Source organism: Arachis stenosperma, chromosome 6 (genome assembly GCF_014773155.1).
Source record: "Arachis stenosperma cultivar V10309 chromosome 6, arast.V10309.gnm1.PFL2, whole genome shotgun sequence".
NCBI classification, from domain to species: domain Eukaryota; kingdom Viridiplantae; phylum Streptophyta; class Magnoliopsida; order Fabales; family Fabaceae; genus Arachis; species Arachis stenosperma.
Genome location: NC_080382.1, coordinates 138,800,209 through 138,827,695, shown reverse-complemented (window position 1 = coordinate 138,827,695; position 27,487 = coordinate 138,800,209). Strand labels below are relative to the sequence as shown.

Sequence of the window (27,487 nt, the reverse complement as noted above, 5' to 3'; positions counted from 1 at the left end):
GTGGTATATATATATAAGTATTAGTTTTTTTTTTTTAAATTTTGTGGGGGCAAATGCTCCCTCTTCTTTGAGTGTGGGTTTGTTCCTACTTGTGATATTACTTTCTCTCACACCTTCACAGCTTTTGATGAGAGAGATGGACATATTATTTGTTATTGTTATATTAGTCCTTATACTAGTAGAAATAGTAGCTATAAATAATACTTATAGTAATCAAATATCCCTTATTGAATTCCAAAGTGAGTATAATACTCATACGAAATTGCATATAATTTTAATTGTAGTTGACGTTGTAGTAGTGTACTAACATAGAATATTTACCATAAATTTTGAAAGAGAAAAAAAAAACTTGAAAGCTTTTTAATACGGAAAAAAAGAAAAGAAAACCTAAAAAAGACTTCATTCCCAATTATCGAAAATATTTACGGTGTCTGACTCATTCAAATCCAAATTGTCAATACTATTTGGATAAGTTTGATGACCATAGTTCAACTAAAGATTTATGGTTCTTTTGGTGACCCCCACTTTTTGAAATTGTTTGTTTTCTCGGAGAGAACTCATGCATATATATATATGCTCCTGATACTCCTATCAGGAGTGCTTCAACACAAACTCTCTCTTGCTCACAACTCTCTGAGTTATACCAAAATCATGCTTATAACTCTTTGAGCTATATTAAACCATCATGTAGAAGACACGGAAGCACTCCCAACTGGGTTTCTATGTACGCGTAGCTTGAGGTGGTACGCCACATCCTGCAGGGTGATAGTGGCCTCATCCCACGAGAGATGGAACGTATGGGTCTCCTGACGTCATCGCTCTACGAATGCTATAATCAGGGAGTTACCGAGTGTGAAATCTCTCATATATGAGACCATGGCGTCGCGTAGAGGAAAGATATGGCTCACTTGTCGGGGGAGGAGAAGGCGAGGCGTCTAACAAAAAAATATATATTCACAATTATTAAAAAATAAATAATTAGATAGGTCCATCAACATAACAAACTGTCTTCACTATTCTACACATAACTCTAATAGAATCTTATATGTATGTACTAACTGGATTTATGCAGACACGACATTCTATGTGACTAAATACTTTCTTAACTAATACACATTTTCTCATTGTTTTACGTAAATTTAAAACATTCAATAAATTTATTAACAATGTAACCAACAAAGTCTGACTTAACTTAATAATCTAATTATCAAACTTAGCAAGTTACTAATTAAATTAATAATTATGTAGTAACAACCTAATAATTATGTAGTTACTAACCTCAAAGTCCTCTGTCTCCGGCGTAATACCAAGTCTCATTCAGCCGATTGATGTCCCGATCACTACCTTCTGCGCGGACCACCGTGGTATTACTCAATAATATAGATAAAAAAGAGTAAAAGAGAGGAAAAAGTGATCAAAAGATTCAAACTGGGGCAGAATCTTGCTGTCAACGATATATATTTATAGTCGTCCACCAACCTTATCTCGTTTATAGTGTAAACGAGATAATTTTGCACGTAAATGATATAAGGCTTGGGGACGAATTTTGGTAATAATTTTTAAAATTATTTATTTCAATAATTAATATATTTATTTAATTTATTTAAATAAAAAATCCTGACTTTTGGTCCACACATATTTAATATTTTTGTAATTTAAAAATATATTTAATTTTTTATTTTTTTAAATTTGGACACATTAATTTTTTAATTTAATTTATCTCATTTTAAAAATTCTCTCACCTGTGCATCCGTATCAACCAGGTCAGTACAACGGGAGTTATGTTTTATTATTTTGTTGGGTCTGACAAACCCAAATGAACATGAATGATTAATATATTTAGATTTTGAAAAGGTCAAAAATTTAAATATATTTTCAAATCGTCAAAAACTTAAATGTCTGCATATCAAAAGAGTAAGGATCTATTTATTCTTTTTTCTAAATTTTAAAATGATATCACTAATGTTATAGTAATTTTTAATTAATATTTTTGTTAACAAAACGCTACTTTTGAAATGGTTGATGAATAATTTGTAGAATTTTTAAAATTAATTCTAAACGAAAAGAATTCACTATCGTATACTCTCTGTTAAAAATTATATGCATGCTATACATAAATAATTTAGAGATACCAAAATATGAACTAAGCTTATAAAATTTCAATTTGCAAATGAACTTTCAAAAAATAATCTTATATAATTAAAAAAATCCACTTCCGACTTAGTTGAGATTTTTCCAATGTTCTAGAAGAATGGTGAGTGAAGTGGGTCTCGGACTAATCAACTAACTCATTCTGCTACTATATTTTGCTTTCCTTTTCTTTTTTTTTTCCTGGTCTTTCTCCTACAAAAGAAATTACACACCAACACTAATTACCACAAATTTTACATTTTTTAAAGATATAATCTTTAAATAATTTAAAAATACAATATATTTTTTGTCTCTTGAATTAACTTTTGAAATTAAGTTATTATTTAATTTTATTTTTAAAATAATATCAAAATTTATCTAATAATCAGGGTTATCCATCTCAAAAATATATCTTTAAATAATTAAAAAATATAAGATATTCATTTCTTGAATTAGCTTTTGAAAGTTGAATTAAACCTATTTAACTTTAATGCTAATACTAATTACTAGCTATAAGAAATTAAAACTAAATTAAAACATAGTACTTCAAGTGAAAGCAACAATAATGAGAGAGTAAAATTATCAATAATCTATGTTTCACTATTTATTTTGGAAAATTGAATTACATAGAAGATTTTATAGGAATAATACTCAACTATGTGGTATAGCCTTTAATATATACCTAACATACACACTTTGATATACACACTCATCTCATATAAAATTGCAAAACAAACTTAAAAACTCTTGCATCTCTTATATTCTTCTTTGAAAAAAAAAAAAACAAACACTTTTATATAATAATATATTCTCCTAACAATATGTAAATATAAATATCCAAGACTCGAGAAAACCATATATGATATTTTGATTCATTAATTAACCTCACAACTTAATGGACCAAACCCATCACACACTATAATTTTTCATGGCCTACGAAGACTAAGCAACTTAACATCATCAACAACAGGCCCACAAAGAGAAGAGAAATCATCACTCCTCATAATGTAGAAAGTGCTAAGGAACATGACCCTTGTTCTTGGGCTAACAGCAACAAATTTTAGGGCTGCCCTTTTAAACCCACCTTTTCCTTTGGACTCATAAGGCACTTTTAGGGTGTCTTTCCCGGCATATGCTTCAACAATCATAGACCCTTCACATGAATTGCTTGCATCTCCAACTGCAAATGAGAGCACATATGTTTTGCCCGGGACGGTTCGCGCCACTTGCGCGATCGCGCTCTCTTTACCGGCTACTAGCTCCACGGCTCTCGTCCCCTGGGGGACGGAGAAGTGGGCCGAGTCGATGTACCTCACAGCCTTGAGGGACTCGACCATCCAAGCCGGTAAAGGCGAGTGGCTATCTTCAATGTTGGGTGGGATTAGCACTCCCCATGATGTGTTTGGGAATACATATGGTCCTTCTTCAAATCCACCATTCTTCAATATGTTCTCTGTGACATTTTAAATAGGTTAAAAAGTTAGAACATTGATGAATATAAGAAATAAAATTGACAATAAAATATTTTACATTATCAATAATGAAATATACTATCTTTGATAGAACTATATATGATTGAATGACCAAATAAAATAGTATCATGATGAAATCTATAATAACATATAATTCATTATTCACTTTTAAAAGAAAGTTGTTCTAAAAAGTTCTTTTTTTCCCTTTCCAACCCAACCCACCCACCCCTAAAGATGGATCAATTTAATAATACTTATATAATGAGGAGACTACAAATTGAAATTCTGAATTGTGGGGAGAATTACAAAAGTATTTTTTGTATGCATGAATTAATTAGAAAATTCCTATGGTGCTTAAAAGTATTTTTTTTAACTTACTAAAGAGTTAAAAATTAATATTTAATTTCAAAAGTACAAAAATAAATAATTATCAAATATTTAAAATTTATTATAAAAAATAATAAATTAAATAAAAATTAGACACCGTGTTATAAACACCATAAAATTCACCTTAATTATTATAGCTAACTGAAGAAATAAATTCGGAATTGTAAACATTCATTGCATGCATGGGTGGTCCTATGCAATGGGGATTCAATTCAAATTTCTCTTATTTCATTTATTATTGGCAAGCATTAACTTTTTTTCTTGTTCTTCCTTTTTCCATTTCTAAGGGGAACAATTTTCTGTTCAATCGGAACTGTTTTCTTTCACTATGTCTGGTAAGTACTGAAAAGTAAACTGATCTAAACACATGCAATGAAGTAATGAAGAAAACAATAGTTCATCTGAGAAGATAAATTTAATCATATGCATATGCTATTTCCAAGAAGAAGAAAAAATAATCAAATAAAATGCATTACTATTATTATTAATCTGATTGTAACACCCTACCTACCTCACTACTTAAATATTGAAGCCAGGACCACGACCATGTGGTGTTTTTTTTTTTTTTTTATTATTGTCTGACATTAATGCATAAAGATGGCAAATTAAATATATTTAACTAATTACTGTTATAACTTATAGGTATTAATAATTCCGGCTTTCTTCTATTGTACTATAGATTTTTGTTCTTATGTGCTTCATTTGAAGAATCACACAATGAATAACTATATATGTGAATAAATATTGATAGTATAAGGAATATTGTGTCAAATGAGACACCCAATTTTATATGCATTCATAAATATATGGCAATGTGTGAAAGCCTTGTTAAAGGAACAATCAAACTTCAAAAAGTAGCATTTAATTTTGCCTAAAATTTCTCATTTCTTAATATCTAGCAAAAGGAACCAGAGCAAAAAAATGCAAACGAATGTTTAATTGTTTACACACCACTTACACTTTAATAAAAAAAAATATATTTTTTGTTTTAAATACAGTAAAATAAGGAATTACTCTTAAAAAGAATTTTGATATGAAAAAGATAAATTATCAAACACAAGACCTCAAACGCAAATAAAACATATAATATGCTAACTATCTATTAATAAATTTTAAGTTCAACTGTATACACTATTAATCCCCTTTTATATTTTGGTAACATTGCCCTCACATTCTTGTATTTTGAAAAAAAAAAGGAAATTATCCAATAAATTTTAAATACTAAAAAGTATTAAGTATGTCTCGTGTAATATTGTAACGCCACCTAATTTCACAAGAAATAAGTATAATTTACCCAAATTAATATAAATAACTTAGTAGTAATTAATATAAAAAAAAATAATTATGCTACATATACATACAAAAAAATCGGTCGCAAAATCAACAACTTATATACATAAATAAATACATAATAACCAACTTGATAACCAATTTTTTTTTACAATCATACTAAATGTACATTTGAAATTAGTCCTCGAAATTAGTCATTATATAAAATATATATTTAAAATGAGTTAAATATATATATTTATACAAAAATATATAATTGACTGATTTTGATAGCTAATTTTAATATTGACATATTATTTATTTACTTTTTATAAAGCCAAGAATTTTGAAAATTTAAGCAATTGAAATAAAATGAAAGAGGAGATAAAGAACTTACTGTTAGTAGGTCTAGGAGGGTAAAGTGTTCTAAGAGCAACAGAATCAATAAGTGGGCCACAAGCAGGATCCTCTTCAACACCAGGGTTATGAATAACCAATTCAGCAACATTAGACTCTGCTTTGAAGCTATAAGCAATTGGATCCCAACCACTGCTTGTGTACAACGTTTGAATTGGAATCACACCAAAATCCGGAGCAATTGAAATGTTGAGCCTCTCTTCTTGTGCACACGTGCGTGCAACCATCAATGTTATGGAATAATACATTCCCTTAATCACATTAATTCTTTGCTTAATTGAAGCCTCGTTTCCTAGTCTCACTGCAAATGCTCCCTCCGGGACAACAAGTAACATGTCACCCTGTTTCTGACCTGACTTTATGTACTCCACGAACCCGGAGATCTCCCACTCCGGTATGGCGTGGCTGCCGCCGGTTACCACCGACCCGTTTAGGGCCCATGGCTTTGGACCTAGCTCAAAGTTTCCATTTGCTACTAGTCCTGTAACATTTTTCATGTGTTAGATGATGGACTCCAAATATGTGAATATCAATATTGAAGCTACGGTTAAATCACATGAAAAAGAAAAATATTAAACTACATGATATTATTTTATGGTAGAAACTCAGGTGCAGTCGACTTCATATGAAGTTGATAGCCGAGAACCGTCAGATGATTTGACTAAATTTTCATCTAATGGCTCTCAACTATCAATTTCACATGAAGTCGACTGCACCTGAGTTTTCACCTTATTCTATTTGCATAAATTTACACTACAACTTTTTAAACCTTTTAAGGTTAGTATGTAAGATATTAAACTTTTCACTCTAAAATTAATACTAAATTTGTCCTTAAAAGTATGGATTTTCATAACACCACAAACAAAGAAGTATTGCACATGATATATTATTAGAGGAAAAAAGGTTAGTATTATAATTTATGATTTTTTATTTGGAACACATATATATTGAATAGAACAGTGTTTAATAGAAAGTTAAACATTGACAATATATTTTCAGCAGATTGTACTTTTACTAATAGAATAAATATTTTTGTTTATAACATATTCTTTGCAAATTGACAATACATCTCCGACAAATTATACTTTACGAATAAATTTTTTTTTTTGGACAAATTATTTGTATCACAAACACTCCTAAAAATTTGTTAAATACCAAATCATTCGATATTTAAGTAATTCAATAACAGTAAAATAATATGTAAAAAAATTAATCGTATAATCTATTATTAATTGAATATATTTACTAACCTTTTGAATTCTCTTTTAAAATAATATAAACAACGAAAAATAAATATAAGAAATTTATTAAAATATTTGAACTCTTATACCGACTTAATGTAAATGCAAATTACTGCTACTAGATTTTATGGGGACCATTTGCAATCTCCAACGAATTTTTAAACCCAAATCCAATTTCTTCTGGTCTCCCCAATCCAACACTTGCAAGTTGCTAGTTAGGGATAGAGTTGTTTTTAAATAATAATAATAATAAAAAAAAAACTGATACCATGTGGCCTGCAACATCTCTCTGATTACCCAGTTATAAATGATTAATTTTTTTTTTTTTGAAAGAAATTATTAAAATTCTTTAGACCTTAGTAGCTGGTGAGATAGCATTCAAATTAAAAATTAAAATGGCCATGTGATTTTTTCAGAACATACTGCATGCTTGGTGCATGGCTTATTGGAGTGTGGACCCCATATACCCAAAATAATCAATAAAACAAATATAAAATTAAATTAAAAATAAAAATGAAAGTTGTCTTGACTCTTGAGAGACTTTAGGTCACTATATGATGATGAGCTACTTAACCCCACAAAATTCAATGTCACAAGATGAGGACAGAAAAAAAAAATTCCTATTATATGGTCTACGAGTAAGAGAAATTTTACTATAAAATATAATTAATTTTTTATTCTTATTAGGAAATGTTACGGTTTTTCTTTACAAAAAAAATTCACCTTTATCTCTATCTTTGGAATTGATGAACCAAAATGTAGAAACCGCCATTATTGGTCATCACTGTTGAATTTAATTACTTTGCCTAAAAACATTAGAAGCCAGAATTATCTTTGCTTACCTATATATACTCAATAATAGCATATTTACTTTCATTCGCTTTTGATACTTCAAAACTTTAATTCGAACTAAATGTTCAAAACATAAAAACTTAGTCTAAATTACACCATGATATTTTCTAAAATAGTTGCGTAACTAATACATATATGTATGTATATTATTAACTCGATCATATATCTTTTTTAACAATAAAAGAAGATATAAATTTTAGAATATAAGTAACTATAATACTCCTAACATGTATACATATATATAACATTGCATTTTATCCAAAAAAAAAATGTTTAAAAAGCTACTATGTCATTTATCTTTCGAGAGTAATTTTATTAAAAAAAATAAATATTTTTGTGAAAAATAACATATAATTTACTTGTTTTCTTTATAAAAAATAAAAAATATACCACTCATCATGCTAGTGAAGAAGAAGGGAAAGAATATATACGAACTCTTAACTGTTGTTGAAGGCTATTAATATTATATTTATAAGTAATCAAGTATCGTTAGAAACTTAGGCCAGGTGCCTATATATATTTATAGCAATTATATTAGATAAACATACAAAAAAAATTAATTTTTAAATTAATTATTTATATAAAATATATATAAAAGTATAAAATATTTATTCAAAATAATTATTATGTATTTTATATATGAATATATAACAACTATTATTTAGTAACTAATATTTAAGTATGTAAGTAATATTTCTATAAATTGAAGTATTTGAATTTGTAGCTTACCGTCTATGAAGGAGAATGAAACATGAAAGGTGGCGCAGAAGAGCACCGACAGAAGCATCAAAGTTGGCTTCATAACTGAGGTGTGATGAGATGAAGCTTTTTGAAAATGGAAGAAAAAAGAAAAATGAAGTAGCACAGGGGAAGTGTTGGGGGGCATGGCCTTATATGCATGCCTTCTTATCATAAAAGACTTGGATTTCGACGGAAATAACAAATAAGCCATTATCTCATCAATATCGAATAGTAACGGGTCTTTAATCTCTTAAAAAAAATGAATAGGTTTTTAAATTTTTGGTCAATTGACATTTAAATTTTAAAAATATATTTAAATATGACTTTTACAAAATTTAAATATATTAATTTTTTATTTAATTTGTTTTATTTTAAAAAAAAAATTACGTGTATATCTGTATATTAATCAAATCAATTTAATAAAAATTATATTTGACTTTTTTATTAGATATAACAAATTTAAATGAATAAAGAAATCGATGTATCTAAATTTTAAAAAAATTAAAAATTTAAATATATTTTTAAATTTTTAAAAGTTTAAATGTTTGTAAATTAAAATATTAAGAATTTATTTATTTTTTTAATTTTTATATTCAATATTTCAACTTTATTAAGTTGAAGTTTGAAATTTGAATGACGATTTTGGCCTTGTGTCCTTCGTATGATCACTTACATAGCCTATTAAATGATTAAAATAACAGCTTTTATTGTATTATTGAATAATATTATGATGGGAAATACTTTGGTGGCACTTAATAGTTTATAAAAAAAAGTATAAAAAGATAATGAAAATACTAAATAATATAAATAATAGATACGTTGGATATTTAATTTAATAGGTATGTAAATAATTATGTTAATTATTTTTAGTTAGATAGTTATTTTTTTATTCGATTTACTCATATACAATTAACAATGATTGGATATTCAATTCACTAAGTGTACGGATAATTATCCTAATGTTAAGGTTTATGAGATAATTTAGAGTAAAATATTTTTTATTTTATTGGATTAATTTTAAAATTTATTGTTCACATTATTTATAAAAATTATTATCTATTTAGCAAAATTGATAATTTATTTATTCCTCAAGAAAAAAATAAAAAAATAAACAAAATCTTCTTCTAACAGTGATTTCGTGTTATGCTTTTAATTAATTAATGGATCCCGGGTTATTGAGTTATGAAATGAACATCGTACAAGGAATAATAAACATCTTCTCGAAAAATTAGTTTAATTTTTTGGTTCACCAAAGATCGAACTCTTGACCTTTCGGATCTAACGCTTTAATACCATGTCACAATACCACTCATCCCAAAAGCTTCAGCTGATGGGAAAATGTAACACTAATAATTATATCTCTAATATTCCATAAACTTCCATTGTACACATTATATAAATATTTCATTGGTTTCTCATACTTTTCCTTAATTAATAACATTTTTTTAGGCATTCACCATATAATAGCAATGAATTAACTATTGGAACTATAAATAAACTAACATTATTAGAGTGATATAAAAATCACATATGATTGTTATAGTAAAGAGAAATAACTAACAGACAAATAACATTTAAATTAAAAGTACTTTAAGAATAAAATTTATTAGAGTACACCAAAAGAAATAGTTATCTTCTGTTGAAATTCCTTTAGTAATAACACAATAGATCCATATCATTTACTATTACACTCAGATAATAATGGGTATCCATCCAAGTGGCAGTGATTGTAAAAGAAAATTATATTTGTTGAATATATATTTAAATAGGTCTCTACAAAATTTTGTATTAAATATTTTTATTTTTTAAAAGAATTTATTATATTAAAATTTTTTAATTTTATAAAATAATATATATAAATTTTTATTTTACTTAAATTTATTATTCTTATTTGAACAAATAAATTTTTAAAAATATAATAAAAAAATTTATATATTTTATTTTTATAAAATTTAAAAACATTTATGTAATAAATTTTTTTTTAAAATAAAAATATCTTATACAAATTTTTTTAGAAACCTATTTAAATATATACTCATATTTATTTATATTTAATCTGGGGTCGGTTAGAGGTTTTAATTACGAGAAGAGTTTTTTCGTTTGCTATATATAAGGCCAACCAGGGTAACAGCCACAATGCAGTCTTTTATAAAGAATTTTTGTGTATTTAATATATTAAACGAATTAAAATATTGAACGTGTTTCTCTTTTATAAACTATTATTGTACAACGAGCTATATATGAATTAATCATATTAAATATTTATTAAAATCAGTTATTAAAATTAATTATTAATACAAAATATATATTAAAAATAAATTAATAAATATATATTTATATATAAATAATATTTTTTATATACTGCAAAACCTTATAAAATAAAAGTATATTTATGGAAATCTTAACCACCTGAATAATTCTGATCGACGGCACATGCACTTGATTCTTCTCTTCACCGCCGCGCCCACGTTTCTGCAATTGGCAAACGCTACAAATCCCTGCCTTCACTTTTGTTTTTACATGCTCTTTCCCTCACTTCAATCGAAAAGATAATTGTTAATATTAATATTAGTATTGGTTCTTTGAGAATTATTATTCCAATAGTATAAATATATTTTAAAGATATAATTATATACGTGTATTTTTTTAGTTTTTTTAAAAAATAATATTAAAATTAATTAACGATTTATAATTTTAAAATTTAATTTTTATTAAAATAAATTAGTATAAAATAAATAAAAAATTATATACTAAAAAATATTACGTAAATTCAAAAGAAAGATCTTATATGACAAAATTTATTAAAGATATAAATATTCGTGTATTTTTTCATATCAGTTTAAATTTTTAGAAAAATTAATTTTATACAACATACAATAAATTAAATATTTTAAATCCGATTCTTAATCCTTTTTAAATGGTTAAACATCTTTTAACCTTTTGAAAATGATAAATTAAGTTGTTTTTTTTTTTTTTTACATTTTTTCAAGGACCTACAGGTTAGCTTATGTGTACGACTAATTAATTCTCAGTAATATCTCTGTTAAATGTATGTGTTAATTATCATGTATTTTGAGATATATTTTTTTTTATTGTGCATCAAAATTGTTTTAAAAAACATTACGTAGTATATATTAAAAATTAATTATTAAATTATTTATTATATATAAAAACATATTTTATTTTATTTATATTTTAATGGTTTAATTATTTTATTAGTTCTTATAGTTTTACAAAATTTTTAATTAGGTCTCTGTTCTTTTTTTTTTTTTTAGTTGAGTTCTTGCACTAATTTTTTTTTAAATTGAATTCCTACACTTTTTTTTATTTCGGTTCCTGTACAAAATTTTTTTAGTTAGGTCCCTGTAAAATTAAGTTAATTACTGTAAAAAAAATTCGATGCAAAAATTCAATTAAAAAAATATAAAAATCTAATTAAAATTTTCATAAAACTATAAGAATTAATAGAATAATTAAACTTATTTTAATATGTATTTTATATAAATTATTAATTTTTTTATGTATACAATTGAAATACTTTGTAAGTAGATGCATTGGAACCCCCAAATAGTCAAATATAGTTTAGCATAAACGCCAAAATGAGCAGCATACATACAATCTATTACAAGATAGACCAAAAAAAAATTTTTTTTTTTCTGATGAAAGAACAATAATAAACTATTAATACATACAATCATTATTTATTATATACTTTTAAACAGTCTTATCAAATCTTAACTTTGTAAGATTGTATTACTTCAACTCGTATAAGCAATGTGTCTATTTAAGATGAGGTATTTGTCATCATGTCCAAACACGGATGCTTAATTGTCAAACAAAAATTAAATAATTAATATTTAATTTAAAAATATAATAAATTTTAAATATTTAGAATTTATTATAAAAATAAATTAAACAAAAAATAATTATCAGATAAAAAACACTATAGAATTGATCTTAATGTATTTATATCAATATATATAATTCTACTTATAAAAAAAATTATTAATATTGACATGAAACTTTTTTTTTAAATTTAAATTAATAAAAAGAGACACATAAATAATTTTATTTTTATATATTTTTTAAATATGCATGATTTTTTTATATGCTTTTTTAAATTTTACTTCTTTTATTATAGCAACTTTAACACTATTTTATATTTTTTTTTTAAATTTCAAACTAATAGGATGAGACATAAATACTTATATTCTAATAAATATATCATGCATGAGATCCCCTTTTTCAACAAAAATAGTAACATAGGAATTGAATATATAACCAAAATCAAATAAAATGCATAATACTGAATTAGTAGGCTGTGAATTGTTTATACTTCTTTCAATTCAATGGGGTTCGTGAACTCTACTCTTAATTTGTAGTAAACTTATTGAGAAAAATTAAAGTAGTATCTGCCGCTTTGACCACCCACTATATCTTAATTAATTTTAACCTTGTAAATAAAGAATTGTTTAGTATTTTTGCCAGTGGTTAAGTAATTTTTTTTTTTAACAAAATATGGCAAAATCGATGGTGCTGGTTGTTTAGCACTATCAAAACGTGGGGAAAGAAAGAAGAGCGAGATTTCGCATCAAAACAAGGAAGGGAGAAAGATTCTTGCTTATTACAAGTTACACAAGTCTAAATAATTTCAAGCAAGTAAATACTAATACATGGTCTCAAATCTCAATTCCAAAATGTTATTAACCAATAAAAATACGATAAAAAGTGATAAAATATAAATTAGTAAGTGTGTATATTTATTTAAAGAGTTCTGCTATAGAAAATTAATTAAGAGTATAGTCAAGTATTAGTTAAAAAATAGATTCGTTACAAATAAAAAAAATTACTATCCTAAATTTTATAATTTTAAAATTAGAAATACAAAGTTAGTTTGAGTTGACTTATATTGTAGTTAGTTTTTTAGATTTTTTTTGTTTAAATGATATAATTTTTTATTACTTATGATATTTTTAATTAACAGACAAAAATTTAATCTGTCGCGAATCTAAATTCTATTTAAGAACTTTTCGTTGATTAAGTAATTATATGTATAAAACAAAATTTAAATTTGTAACATTATTTAAGCGGGTGAGTAAACTAATCACTCCACCAATCCAAATTTATATTTAAATGGTTTAGTTAAGAGAAATTGATTATGCAAATGATTAATGGTACATTTAATGAGAAACATTTGCATGTTAAAAGAGTACAAAAAAAGAAACATATCACGAGGAAGGTGGGGATGTTGATGAGAGTTGAGAGAGAAGCAAATGAAAATGACGCACAAAAAGGAACCAGGTGGACTCTATCCACCATACATATAGTACTACTACACACCGCCTTCTTTTCAAAAGAATTACAAACTCTTTATTCCATGATAATGAAGCCAGAGAATATATATATATATATATATATATGGTGAAGTCTCTGGTACCTTAGTTAGTGGTGGCTAAGGATGGTTAGGTATTGACCTGCCAATAATAAAATGACACTTGTCATATTTTAAAGATAGTTAGATTTGTAATTATAAAGTTAATCATCATCATTAATCTAAAACAGGTAACTAAAATATTTTTATTAGAAATAATTTTAAATGAGTTAATACCTAAAATGGTCTTTGAAATTTCCAACTCACTTCAGATTAGTCCTCCATTTTTTAAAATGACCAAATACATCCCTGACTCTCGAAATCGTGAATCTCCGTTAATCCAAAAGTTACCAGACGTTATAACACTGCTGATGTGTGCAGTTAAATGCTTAGTTGGCAATTTGAAAAGTGACACCATTTAAGGGGAACAGGCCAAACGATGCCGTTTGCTATCAAAAACACTTTCTTCTCTTCTGCATCATCTCTTCATCTCCTTCAACTCGCAGTTGTCGAGCTTCACAAGTGCCCCTCCGTGGCACTCCCAGTTGTATTCAGTGAAGCAAGTTTTGCATGAAGCATCATTGTATTCGCACATTGCAAAAGGTGAAAGGTGAGTGTTTAGGTTTTTGTTATCTCTCACTATCACTCTTTTTGATACAAATCTTGAATGTGTGGATGTAATTTATATTGAGATAAATCGCTCCAGTGATGTTCAAAACATTATAGTGATAGAAAAAGAAAAAAGAATAAAGGAATAAAGGGAGTTATTGGTAAAGTGAAGCATAAAAAAGATGGGGATTTCAATTCTGTTATTGTGGCTTTTTATTTGAGCAATGCTTTGTATGAATTTAAGTTCAGGAAGGACAAAATTGATGAGACATTGTGCCAAAAATGGATGTTGATGAGGTTGCAAGCTTCAACAAAGCTATTAACTATGACTACTACTTCCAGTTTTACTTGGATTACCTTCTATTTTGGGAGTTTATTGGGAAGTTTGAGGAGGATTATTGGAGTCCTGTTAAGGGAGGGACAAAGTATTACTTTTTTATGCATGTTCAATTTGATGTTCTTTTAATGGAGACCAAGTCATAGAAGTGAATGTATTTGGTGATCCAAATGGTGCCATTGATATAAGTAATGATGTTGATGTTGATGTTGATTTAAGTTCACTTATTCAATTACCTGAAATGCAACTGCACTGCATTTTGAGAATAGGATGGATATATATTCAAAAATTTCTTTGCTGTTCAGGTACTTATCAGCATCCTTCTATGGCTAGTTTGTTGGAAATGAATGGATAATTTCATATACAATTAACATGAAAAATAAATGATGTCTCATTATATTTTTTTATCAACATCCTATGTCTATTGTGTTACTTGATTATGATTCCAGAAAAAGAGTGTTAATTTAGCAGTAATTCTTTACATTAGACTAGTTTTTGTCATAGCCTCTATCTTCAATATTATTGCAATATTTTATGGTGCCACAACTGCTCTCACGTTTTACTCCATTATTGTGATTCTTGTTATATTCATAGTCCTTGCTATCCCCTTCCTCGTGTTTGATGGAGTTGTTGGATACGACTTTAGAATTGAGTTTTAAAACCCTTCTTCCACAAAGAGATATTCTAGGAAGATTCAGCAATTTGCTTGATATAGGAAAATACCATTTCAAATGTTTATTGGCGATCTTGTGTCATTTAGTGCAATTGTCCTGTAGTTACATCAGAAATATGCTAGTATGTAGGACTACAAAATATACACTCTTTCTAGCATTTTGTTCATCACATTTATCGCTGCCATTGTCATAATTGCATTGGTCAATATTGGCCTCACATAAATTCAATTATTTGTGGAAGACCATGAATGGTGGTGGAGGTAAGTTATTTTGCTAATCAAAGTACTTGCTGCTTGTGTAATAGCAGATTGTTAATGAAATAACATTATTTTTTTCATCTGAAGAAGAGAAGGAGAGTCGAAGAAGAGAAGGAAAGTCGAAGAATAGAAGAACGTAGCATACAGTTTGAAGAAGGGAAGACAATTAGGGTTTTATAATTGAAATGGACTAATTTGGGTAATATTAGGCAATTCCAAATACCAATTTGAATCAAATTCAACCTTGGCACACATCAGCATACAGCTGGAATGCCCACATTGCAGTTAACGTTCCACATCAGCAATGTTTTGACGGTACTTCTGCGAAGGACTAACGGAGACGCACGTTTCTGAATTTAAGGGATTTAGTTGGTCATTTAGAAAAATTAAGGACTAAATTGAATACCGATTTGAAATTCAGGGACTATTTTGGGCATTTACTCAATTTTAAATATTTATTAATGACCAAAGGTTAAAAAGGTAATTGTAGTTGTCCCTTTATCATCTTTCATAGCCAATCCTCCCGCGGCCATTGCCACCAATTTGCATCGTCGTCTTCATCTTGAATAGCCTTTTTGTTTTTTTTTTGGGCAAGTCCAACCCCAAGCCAAAGAAACAATGCACCAAATTTAGCTGTTATAAAGTACTAAAAATTTAATCTAACTTAAGTTAACAAGGAGTCTTTTCATAAAGTCTTCATCCTTCTCTAACAAACCAACAAACTCTATATCTTCGAACTTCACTTTGAATGAGGTTGAGACTCTGATCTCTGGACCTGAGAAACGAAAAGGACCTGATAGTTATAGTTTGAGAGTCTGCGCTGAACAGTGCCCTGAAGGGATAAAACGATATGGTTCTGTCTTCAGCTAAGACTTGAGGAAGAGGATGCGGGCACTTCGGCAATGATCCACTCCTTAGTTGAGAGGAAGAGATTGAAGAAGATAATAGGTTGGGTTTGTCTGGACTTTAATTTTTTGAGTTCAGTGTGGATTTTAAACCTTCTAACAGATTAGTTTATTCCGAAAATATATAATATTAAAACAACGGGTATGCCTCGAAACTAGCACTGGCCGGCCATGGAAGGACCACAACGGGTGAGAAACGTGTGCCAATTCATACGATCTTGCAGCAGCACAGCAACAGTCAAGGACAGGCGGCGTCGTGGAAGAGCTTCGTGCAAGGACAGGCGGCAGCGCAGAACTCCATGCAGGACCGCAATGTGATGGAACCTTGAGGAGAAAGATGAAGAACATTGAAGATGAAGAGAGTTGCCAATCTGGACTTGGGTGGGGAACAAGTTATAGATCCAAGTCCGGCTCGAATTGGGCTGCCCAGTCTAAATATTGTCCAAGAAAAAAATCATCGACTAGTAATTAACTCCTCCTAACTAATTCACCGTGCTTTATTAGAAAATTTACCGTGTCTTTAACCATGTCAAATCCTTAGTCAGCTGCAATTCTATCTTTTACCTGTCACGTTTTGATTGGTCTCTGGCTTTTAGCCAGCAAAGCCACTGAACATAAAGGGCCACCAGAGATGGTATATATATATATATATATATATATATATATATAACATTTTATTTTTTATTAATAATAATTTTAACATATGTTCTTTATTAAATTTTTCATGTGATATTGTATTACGTCAATTATATATTTATTTACAATTTTATTTATTAAATATATAATAATAAATATTAATTAATATTATTTTATTTAATATTCATTAATTATTACTAAAATAATTATATAATTTTAAATATAATAAATAAATAATTATAAATATTATCCGTATAAAATTATAAATATTATATTATATAAAATAATTTTAAATATTATCTCCTTAGGGTTATCATGATCTCTATCATTTTATCGTTAATAATATTCTAAAGAATATAAAGACATTTTCTCTAGATCAAATAGATTATTTAAATATCTTTAATTCTAAATATTACAAATTTATTCATACTATATTTTACACATATATAATACTTAAGAGTTTTATCTATTATTTGACTATTTGATTTAGTCAAGTTTTAAGTTGAGATATATTTATTATAAACTATAAAGCACGAACATTTTGTTGAGTTGTGTTTGCGTGTCGGACACATTTCAGACACGACATTCGTCGATATTCGTTTGATATGTATGTCTGCTGTGTCCAACGGTGTCTTAATAAAAAATAAAAAATTTTTTTCGAACATTCCTGGACACACCTAAATACCATCACATGTCAGCGTGTTCAGTCGTATTCTTAACATATATTCTTAAAATAAATTTAGATATAGTATATATTATTATTTAGTAAAACAAAAAAATATTTTAAATATTTGATATAATTAAAATAAGACATTAAAAATAATTAAAAAAATTAATTTTTATTTTAATATTAATAAAATATCATTACGATTTATCTAAAAAATATTTTGTATGTATGCATGTCCTCATGTCATGTAAGATTTTAAAATTCGCCTGTCGGCGTATTTCATGTTATATTGTGTCCTGTGTCTGTGTCAGTATCCGTGCATCATAAATTATAAATAAATATTATAGTGTTTTTAACATTGTGTCTAAGTTATTAAAAAAAATAAATAGATCATATTTAATAAATTTTAAATAATTTATTTTTCATTTTAAATATTTTATTTTTTATTTTAAAAAATAAGTTAAACAATTTAAATATTATAATAAAAACACCATAAAATTTACTTTTATTATAAGATATATATAATGACCACTAGACCAAAACTTGCTATCCGAGTAAATAAATACATTTATCATTGATGATTGCTCAATTTCTAAAGATTATATAGACACTTGGGTTACAATGCTAAAGGCACAAGTACTGTAACCTGAAAAAATATGGGCCTTCTTTTGATTTTGTGAGAACATGTAGGCCTTACAACATAAAATAAGTGGGTCTTCTTTCACTCTTATCCTCATGGTTCCGCCACTTGAGGCCCTGCCCTTATTACAATCATTCTACTACCTTCCTTTACCGCCCTTTTTATATTTTTATATTACTTTATTTCTATTATTTATAAAGTTTAATTTTGATGTATTTATAATATAAAATATTTTATATAATTATATTTATTATTTTTTATAATTATTTATATAATTAATATAAAAAATAGTTATTTTTATTAATATGATATTATATAATTAGATATATATATATATATATATATATAATTATTTTATACTAATAATATTTTAAAATTAAATTTTTATTTATAAGCCGATGATTAAAATGAAAAAAAAATCACAAAATATCTCAATGTATAGAAGACGAGAGAGGAGAGGGGAAAAGACAAAATACAGGGCCTGCTAACCTTAAATTTATATATTCAATAATAATATGAACGAAGATAGAATTTAGTTAAAAATATAATCATAATAAATAATATGCATAATAAAATACGACCGACACTTCAATAATGCGAAATAATTTTCAAGTTATTTGGTTTGCATGTTCAGAATCAAGTAGTCTTGTAGCTGCTTTGATTTCACGAGTTCAATCTCAGATGGATTTTTGAAATTTACATGTTTAATTAATTTCTTAATAAGAAAAAATCTAAAAATGATCACTAGATTAATTGGAATAGATTTATTAATATTAAGTTTGTCATTATTATTCTCAAGTATATACTCTTTGTTTAACTAAAATATAACTAAGGTGAAACTTTTGTAGCTCATTGCATTACTTCAAATCCGGACAACTTTTATTATCATCAAAATTAGTTTTATTACAATCCTATATGTTGAGTATGAGGAAATTTCATAAGATTTTTAACGTTGAAATAATATTGAGACCACCCGGCACCCGCTAACCTACCTTAAACACTAGTCAACATACCCGATCAAAAATTTATAATTACATATAATATTATTACTTTATTGGTTATAATGGATGACTTTATTATTTGACTCACAATTTTATAAAAAAAATTAAAAGATACTCCTATTTCTAATCCTAATAACGTCATATGGCCCAGTCATAGAATTAGGAGAAACTCATCTCTCCTAACTTAGGGTGTTATTTAATTAAATAACGTAAGACGGAGGTGTTTCAAGGTTTAGATATAAATTCTTTTTCACAAGAAGATAAATGGTAATTTGCAACGGAAAATTATTAGCGTTTTTTTTAACCGCCGCTAATTGATTGAGTAATAAATGCTTATATTTATTTATTTATGTGTGTAGGAAAGAATTGTAGAAATTGAACATGATAAATCATTTAGACTGTTGTCTCAGAATGATTCGCTTGCTCAAGCTAACTTTCGAAAAGGAGCACTCGAATAGAGTACGTGACATGGGTATCAGACTGATTCTAGTCAAGTCTTCGGTACGAATTCTCATCAGCCAAGTAATGGTGCTCAAAGAGAGAAAACCCAAAGGGTGCTACTTGAACTAGAAGTAGAGCTGGCGACCGAGAAAATAAAAAGGAAGGCAATGGAGGATGAAATAGCAGCCGAAAAAACAAAAAGACAGGTATTAAAGGATGAGGTAGCATTCGAAAAGACAATAAGATAGACAATAGAGAGTACTCTGAGATGTCTAATTCAAGGACAGGGTGGGAAATTGTCACCAAACGTGGCTGCATGGATGAATTTATTGGAGGGACAGAGTAAAAAGTAGATCTTAGGATTGGAAATTAATTTTTTTGGTAAATTTACGCTTTTTTATTGTTGACTATGCAACTCTTAGTAAGAAATATATTTTATTGATATTTGGATAAATATATGAATTTGATTTATAGTTTTGCTAATGTCGTTTACCCATCAATTTATTTTTTCAGATACAAAATAATTAAGATTTATAATATTAAAAAAAATTCTAAAAAAAATACCTAGTACATTCAAATTAAAGAAAACATTGATTGCTAGTGCAAAATACAGTATTTTTACGGCCATTTAGTCGAACAAATAGCGACGATTACAAAATGACCGAAAATAAATTTTAAAACACTGAATATCAAATAGCGGCGGTTTCTAACCGTCACTAAATAAAATTTAAAATACAACAGTTTCTAACTGCCAAAAAAGTACTGTTGAATTTAATGTTGGCTAAATAGCGATAGTTATAACCGTCGTTGAATCAACCGACGTTATTCCAAGAATTTCGCTGTAGTTGTGCCAACAGTTCATTAAAATTGTCACAAAATCAAATCTCCATATTCTATACTGTAATATTTTTTAAGGTGCTGGTAATTTATTTTGCGGCAGTTTAAAACCACCGCAAATCTCTATGAAAACCGCTGTAAATTTTCGATTCTCTTGTAATGTTTTGGGCTTGTTTATTGTATTGAGGGTAAAGTGCTTCTCTTGTTTTCTTTTTCTCCTTAATGTTTTTTAGGTAAAATTAAATTAAGACATATATAGTTTGATAAAAAAAATTTAAAAAGGTATTTATGTTTTTTAAAAGTATAAATATTTTGTTTTGTATTTAATAAATAAAAAATAAGTATTTTTATTTGTAATTTTTAAAAGTTCAAGATATTTTAAAAAACATCTCATTAAAGAAATACTAATCAAAATTAGCTTATTTTTATTAAAATTAAAATATATAATATAATTTTATATATTGATAAATATCTAAATTTATTTGTTATTTAATTTATTAATAGTTTTAATTATTTTATTTATGTTTTTATTGTTTGTATTTATTAAAATTATTTTTAATTTAATTTATAAAAAATATAAGTGTTTTAACTTCTAAAACAATTATCTTTTACCAAAATCTATTTTAATAAATTATTTTTAAAAATTAAAGTAAAAATTTTACAAAACCACTCCTAAATCCTAAGTATAATTTATGCCCACTATTAGTATTATTCCTTTGGTTTTTCATAAGCAAAAGAATACATATACATGCCATTCGTGCAGACAATTAAATATGCCATATTTAATTTTTAGTATTTGAAATGATAACAGCCCTTTCAAAAAAAAAAAAAGAGTCAACAAATGTATGTCAATAAAGAACACAGGCACACAGCACAATAGAATTTGGAACTATATATAGTATTTGCTTATAATATAGAAAAGGACATTATTATATAATTTAGCATGATGATTATGACTAAACTAAATTAAGCTTGTTAAATAAAGAATGATACTCTTATATAATTATGGGAAAAAAATAAAATTACACAATTTATAACAAAATTAAACGCTGGTTGAAAACTAAAAATTAATTAAATTGTTAAAACTATTCCCTATATATTTTTAATTAATTTTTAAATTTGGCTGCATATTTAGCCGAACTGAAATTATTGGGAGGTATATCCAACATGAGATCTAACCAATACCCCACCAAATAAATAGAATAGATTAACGAAAAAATACAAAAATAAAAAAATAATAGAGAATTCATTTTTTTTAATTAATATCAGTTAATTTTTTAAATTTTATTTATTTATTTTAAATTTTAAATACTAAATCATAAGTTTTAATTTTGAATTTTTAACAAATTAACTGATATAAAAATTAAATTTGATTATATTTTTTCAAATAAAAAAATGAAAAAATGAGAGAAGTTACTAATATTGGGTGCATGCATGCAGATGGAAGAAAAGAGAGATATAGATAGCATAGCATTATGAGGGTGGTTAATAGCTTAGCTATAGTTTGAGAGAGACATGGCATGAGACAGTGTGTTTGCTGCAGTGAGCAGTTTCTGAGGCCATTCAGATGTCCACCACGTTCCATTCATTTATGATAACTGTCTCCAATATCAGATAAGATATCTCTTCATCTATATGGAGTAAAATTCCAATCCCTCCTCTAATTATTTTACAAATTTTTATTTCACTCCTCATTCATTAGAAAATGATATTATGATTCTTTTTTATTAATTTCATCAGATATTCTGTTACTGTTAATGTCTATCTATATCCAAAACAAAGACATCTTACCTATGTGTATCGTTAATTCAACACGTATCAAGTAATTATTTAAAAGAATAAATCAATTCTTAGTGAGTTAACAAAATATTTTCGTTTTTCATATCTTAAAAATGCTTAAATTTTTATTTTTTATTTTTATGTAACTGCACTTTACTGCTACCTTCAATGTTGTCAACATTATTAATGTTGCTCCATCATCTTCTCATATCTCATTTTACTATATCCACTTCTATCTCTACTCCTTATTTTTGTCCTGTTCTCGTGGTCTGATTCATTTCTACAACCAATATTCTGAAAATTAGACTAGACCGACTAGTTCGACCAAATTAATTGAAAACCAGTTATTTAGCTGGTCTAATTGAGCTACAAAATTATTCTAAAAAAAATGGTTAAAAAATCGGTCAAATCGGTAGTTAACCGATAAACCAAATGAACCAGACCGATTTTTTAAAAAGCCAGTTCTCTCCTCAAGCACAAATACAATGTCGTTTTGGTCTCTTCTATATATAAGAAGGAAAATGGGAGAGACAGAGCTCCCCTTCAATTCCCTATTCATACAAAATCCTTAATCCCTCATTTGAATAACCTAATCCTATTAAAGATTTAGAAGAGCACCCAGCCACGCCCCCACCATGAGCCCCGGCGTCAGCACGGTTGTTACCATCCTCGTCTTCTCCTCTCAAAGGTCTATTCTTCTCCTCGCATCGCCCTATCTCTGCTGGCAGCCTTGTTCTCCTCGCCATCGCGAGCGTGTCTACTTGGCTGTCTTCTCTTCGCAAGTCACCTCCGTTTCACTGCTTGGTCATCATCTTCGATAAGCACTCATTTACTCCTCCTTGAGTTGTGTTTTTTTTCTTGTTAATTTTTTAGATTTTTGTTGTATATATTCTGATTATTACATACATTGAGTTAATTGTATGAACATTGGATTCTGAATCAATTTTATGGATATTAGAATTTCAGATTCTCTTCTCAAGTCTTTATTGTTTCAAGTTGGTTAATTGAATTTCTTAGCCCCTTTTGAGTTTTGAATCTTTTAACTATTTAGCAATTTGGTCTTTGTTTATTTAATTTTTTTTAATGATTTTTTGAAATTGTAAGATTTTTTTTTTGAGTTGTTAATTCTGGGTTATGGTACAATGTTTTAATCATTGTTTATGCTGTTGTTATAGTTTTATTATTATTTTTATGAAATTAGAATAACTGGTGTGGTATTATATGCATTTTAATTTTTGTTAGTTATAAATGTTAATTTTTAAAATTGTTTTTGAATTTGTAATGGATAATTTATTATATAAAATTATAAAATTTTAAATTTTATCAATTTAAAATTATTAAATTTAAATATTTAAAAGTATATATTAAATTTTTAATAATTTTATTTTATATTTAGTTGAACTCCAGTTGAACCTCTAAACCATTGAACCAGTTGCTCCACCAGTTCATTGGCCAGTCTGGTGCTCGCAACTTTGCCTACAACAATATAATATACCCATTAGATCCATATCTCACCTCACTTAATTTTGCTGTCTTCTCTCTCTTTTTCTCTTTCTTCCATTCGTCTCTCTTGTTTCTGATAATTTTTTAAATTTTACTAATTTTGGATCTATGTTTTAGTTTATTGAAAAGAAAAAAATGATGTTGTAGCAGATGATTTTGTTGTTGTTAAAATTGAGAATTTGTGATATTGTGGACGAAAATAAGGGATAAAGGCAGAGTTATAGATAGTGGAAGTAAGGTGAGATAAGTGTGTTGAAAGAAGATGACGTAGATGATGGAGGAAGAAGAAATAAGTTGATGATGACATTAAAGGTGACAGTGAGGTGCAATGGTAAAAATTAGATGACGATGGAGGTGAGCAAGTGAAGGTAGTAAAAATTTTGGTGGAGTGAGGAGGTGTGATTGTAGTGGGATGAACAACGAAAGAAAGAAGAAGAAAGCATTTAGAGATGTCCAAAATGGCAGCGTTTTGCTAATTCACCAAGGGATGATTTGTCCCTTTAAATGGTTGCTTGACATGTGTTGAGTTAACAGTATACATAGACAAGATCTGTTAATTTTGGATGAAAACATTAACAAAAGGAACAAAATATCTAACGAAATTAATTTTGTAATACCACAATATCATTTTTCAATCGATGAAAAGCAGAATAGAAGTTTTGTGAAATTATTAGCGGGCAAGTTAGGGTTTTACTGGTCCATCAAATATTATGCCACTTTATCTTAGATTCTTAGGGATGAAGAATGCACACTAGTGTTTAGTTGGGTTAATAGTTAAACACTTAAAATGGTTTTTAAAAGTTTACATGTTCATTAGTTTGGTTATCGAAAAATTAAGATTCTTTAAATTGATCTATAGAAAATAGATATTTTTTATTTTTTTTATTTATTTAAAGAACAAAATATTTTTTCACAATTTTAAGTAATTAGTCTATTTAAACGGCTCTTATTAATAGTCTAAGTGGTCCCTAACACATCAACAAGTCATCATTTATAAAAATTATTTAGACCAATAATAGGAAGAATGGAAAGTGATGCTATTGTGAAAAAAATGTATTGAAATTTTTTTTATTCAAAACAGTAAAGGTGAGTACAATATATATATTTGTGTGAAATAAATAGCTCATCAAATCTTCTAAAACTATAAGATTCCTAAAAGCAAACAGAATTGTGATGACTCACTATTCTAGAATAATATATGAAAACATGTGATAGAAAGAAAAAAGAAGGGAAGAAAAAGCTGATTATGTTTCTTGCCTTTTTGGGCTTGATCTTGGGCCTATGAAGATGATTGATTCAATATCCTTCCGCAAATTGGAGGATGGTATACGTAAAAAATTCCCAGTTTAAAAAAGATTAGCATGAAATAGTTGAGTAGGTAAATGTTTGGTGAATATGTCTGCCAACTGTTGAGAAGAAGGAATAGGAAGTAACTTCATCACACCCACTTGAATTTTTTGTCGAACATGACGACAATCGACCTCAAGATGTTTGGTCCTCTCATGAAATACCGGGTTGGTAGTAATACGTAAAGCACTTTGGTTATCACAAAATAGGACAGGGGGTCGGTCACTAGAAATTTGAAGAAACTGCGGTAGATTTAGTATCCATAACAATTCACAAGTCGTATTGGATATAGCGCGATATTCAGCCTCTGTTGAAGAGTGAGCAACTGTGTTTTGTTTTTTAGTCTTCCAAGACACTAAAGATTCCCTTAAGAAGAAGCAATACCCAGTTAAAGAACGGCAGGTATCGGGACATCCGACCCAATCAGAATCGCTGAAGCCACATATCTAAAGAGTAAAGTCACGAGGAAAAAACATACCTCTGCCCAAACTACTATTGAGATACTGAAAAACCTGCATTGCAGCTTTGTAATGAGCTTGAGAAGGAGAGGCCATGAATTGACTGAGTTGCTGAGTTACATACATAATGTCAGGCCGAGTAGTGGTCAAGTAAATCATGCAGCCAACAAGACGGCGGTAAATAGAAGGATCCGAGAGAAGAGGACTATCATCTTGAAAGAGTTTAATAGTACTATCCATAGGTACAAAAACAGATTTAGCACCAAGCAAACCAGAATAATTGAACAAATCAAGCTAGTATTTATGTTGGGATAAAGAGATACCCTTAGAAGAGTGAGCAACCTCAATGCCTAAAAAATATTTTAATGTACTAAGATCTTTAATCCTAAAATTGCAGTTTAGAATCCATTTAATAAAAGTGATCTCAGCAACAGAATTCCCAGTAATCACTATGTCATCAATATATACTAATAAAATGCAAATTTTATCGTCCAGTATCTTAACAGAAAGACTATAATCAAAAGTAGTATGTTGATAACCAAGAAAAAGAGAAGAGAAAAAAGTTTGTCATATCACATTCTACTAGACTGTCTCAACCCATAGAGAGATTTAAGAAACTTGCAACACTGATTAGGATGGGTTGAATTTGTACTGGGAGGAAGAGTCATATAGACGGTTTCTATCAAGTCTCCATGCAGAAAGGTGTTATTGACATCCAGCTGCTGAATTGACTATCTCTTCATTGATGCTAAGGCCAAAAGAATGCGAATAGGTTCTAGCTTCACTACTGGAAAAAAAAGTTTCTAGAAAATCTACCCCTTCTGTTTGTGTGAAACATTTTGCTACAAGTTGTCCTTATAGTGTTCAACAGACCCATCCGATTGGCGTTTAATTTTGTAAACCCAACAACATTCGATAGGTTGGACTTTTGGAGGACAATCCACCAGTTCCCAGGTCCTGTTTAGCTTCAGGATGGCAAGTTCCCCATTCATGGCAGATTGCCAATGAGGGACCTTAATGGCTTCTTGAAAAGTTCTTGGCTCACATTCAGAATATAAAGAAGAAATGAATTTATTGTGAGAAGCAGAGTGAAAAGCATGAGAAAAAATAGAAGAAAGGGGATACCTAGTGCTTGAGGAATCAAGGGTTTGAGAAGTAAGAGATGAATTGCATATGAAATCAAAAAGATGAGGGGGTGGTCGTGGTTGGCGTTGGCTCCGGCAAGGTGCAAGGTCAGTAGCTAGCAGAGAAGGGATTTGGGTAGAGGAGAATGTGTGATCGTGAACTGGAGGGGAAGGAGAATCATTCGGAGATGAAGGAGGAAGAGGGGCTGTTGTGGATGCAGAAAGGGGTAGGTTGCCAGATAAAGAGGAAGGAAGGAGCGGAGGTGTTTTGGGCAAGAAAGGGGAAGCGGTTAGAGAGGTAGGGTGAGAAATGGAGGAATCCGTGGAAGATGATGAAGGTGATTGGCTTGTTGAAAAAAGAAAAGGGAAAGAAAAGTCAAGGCTATGAGAGC

The 27,487-nt window shown here is 28.1% G+C and overlaps 1 protein-coding gene across 1 annotated transcript; it reads right to left on the bottom strand.

Annotated features, from left to right (window-relative positions):
- Positions 1-2,770: 2,770 nt before the first annotated feature.
- LOC130933102 (protein DUF642 L-GALACTONO-1,4-LACTONE-RESPONSIVE GENE 2) lies at positions 2,771-8,636 on the bottom strand. The gene is made up of 3 exons (XM_057862613.1): positions 8,498-8,636; positions 5,656-6,156; positions 2,771-3,583 (listed from the first exon to the last, which is right to left on the bottom strand). The coding sequence occupies exons 1-3, from the start codon at positions 8,568-8,570 to the stop codon at positions 3,057-3,059; spliced, it is 1,101 nt and encodes a 366-aa protein (XP_057718596.1). The 5' UTR covers positions 8,571-8,636; the 3' UTR covers positions 2,771-3,056.
- Positions 8,637-27,487: the final 18,851 nt, after the last annotated feature.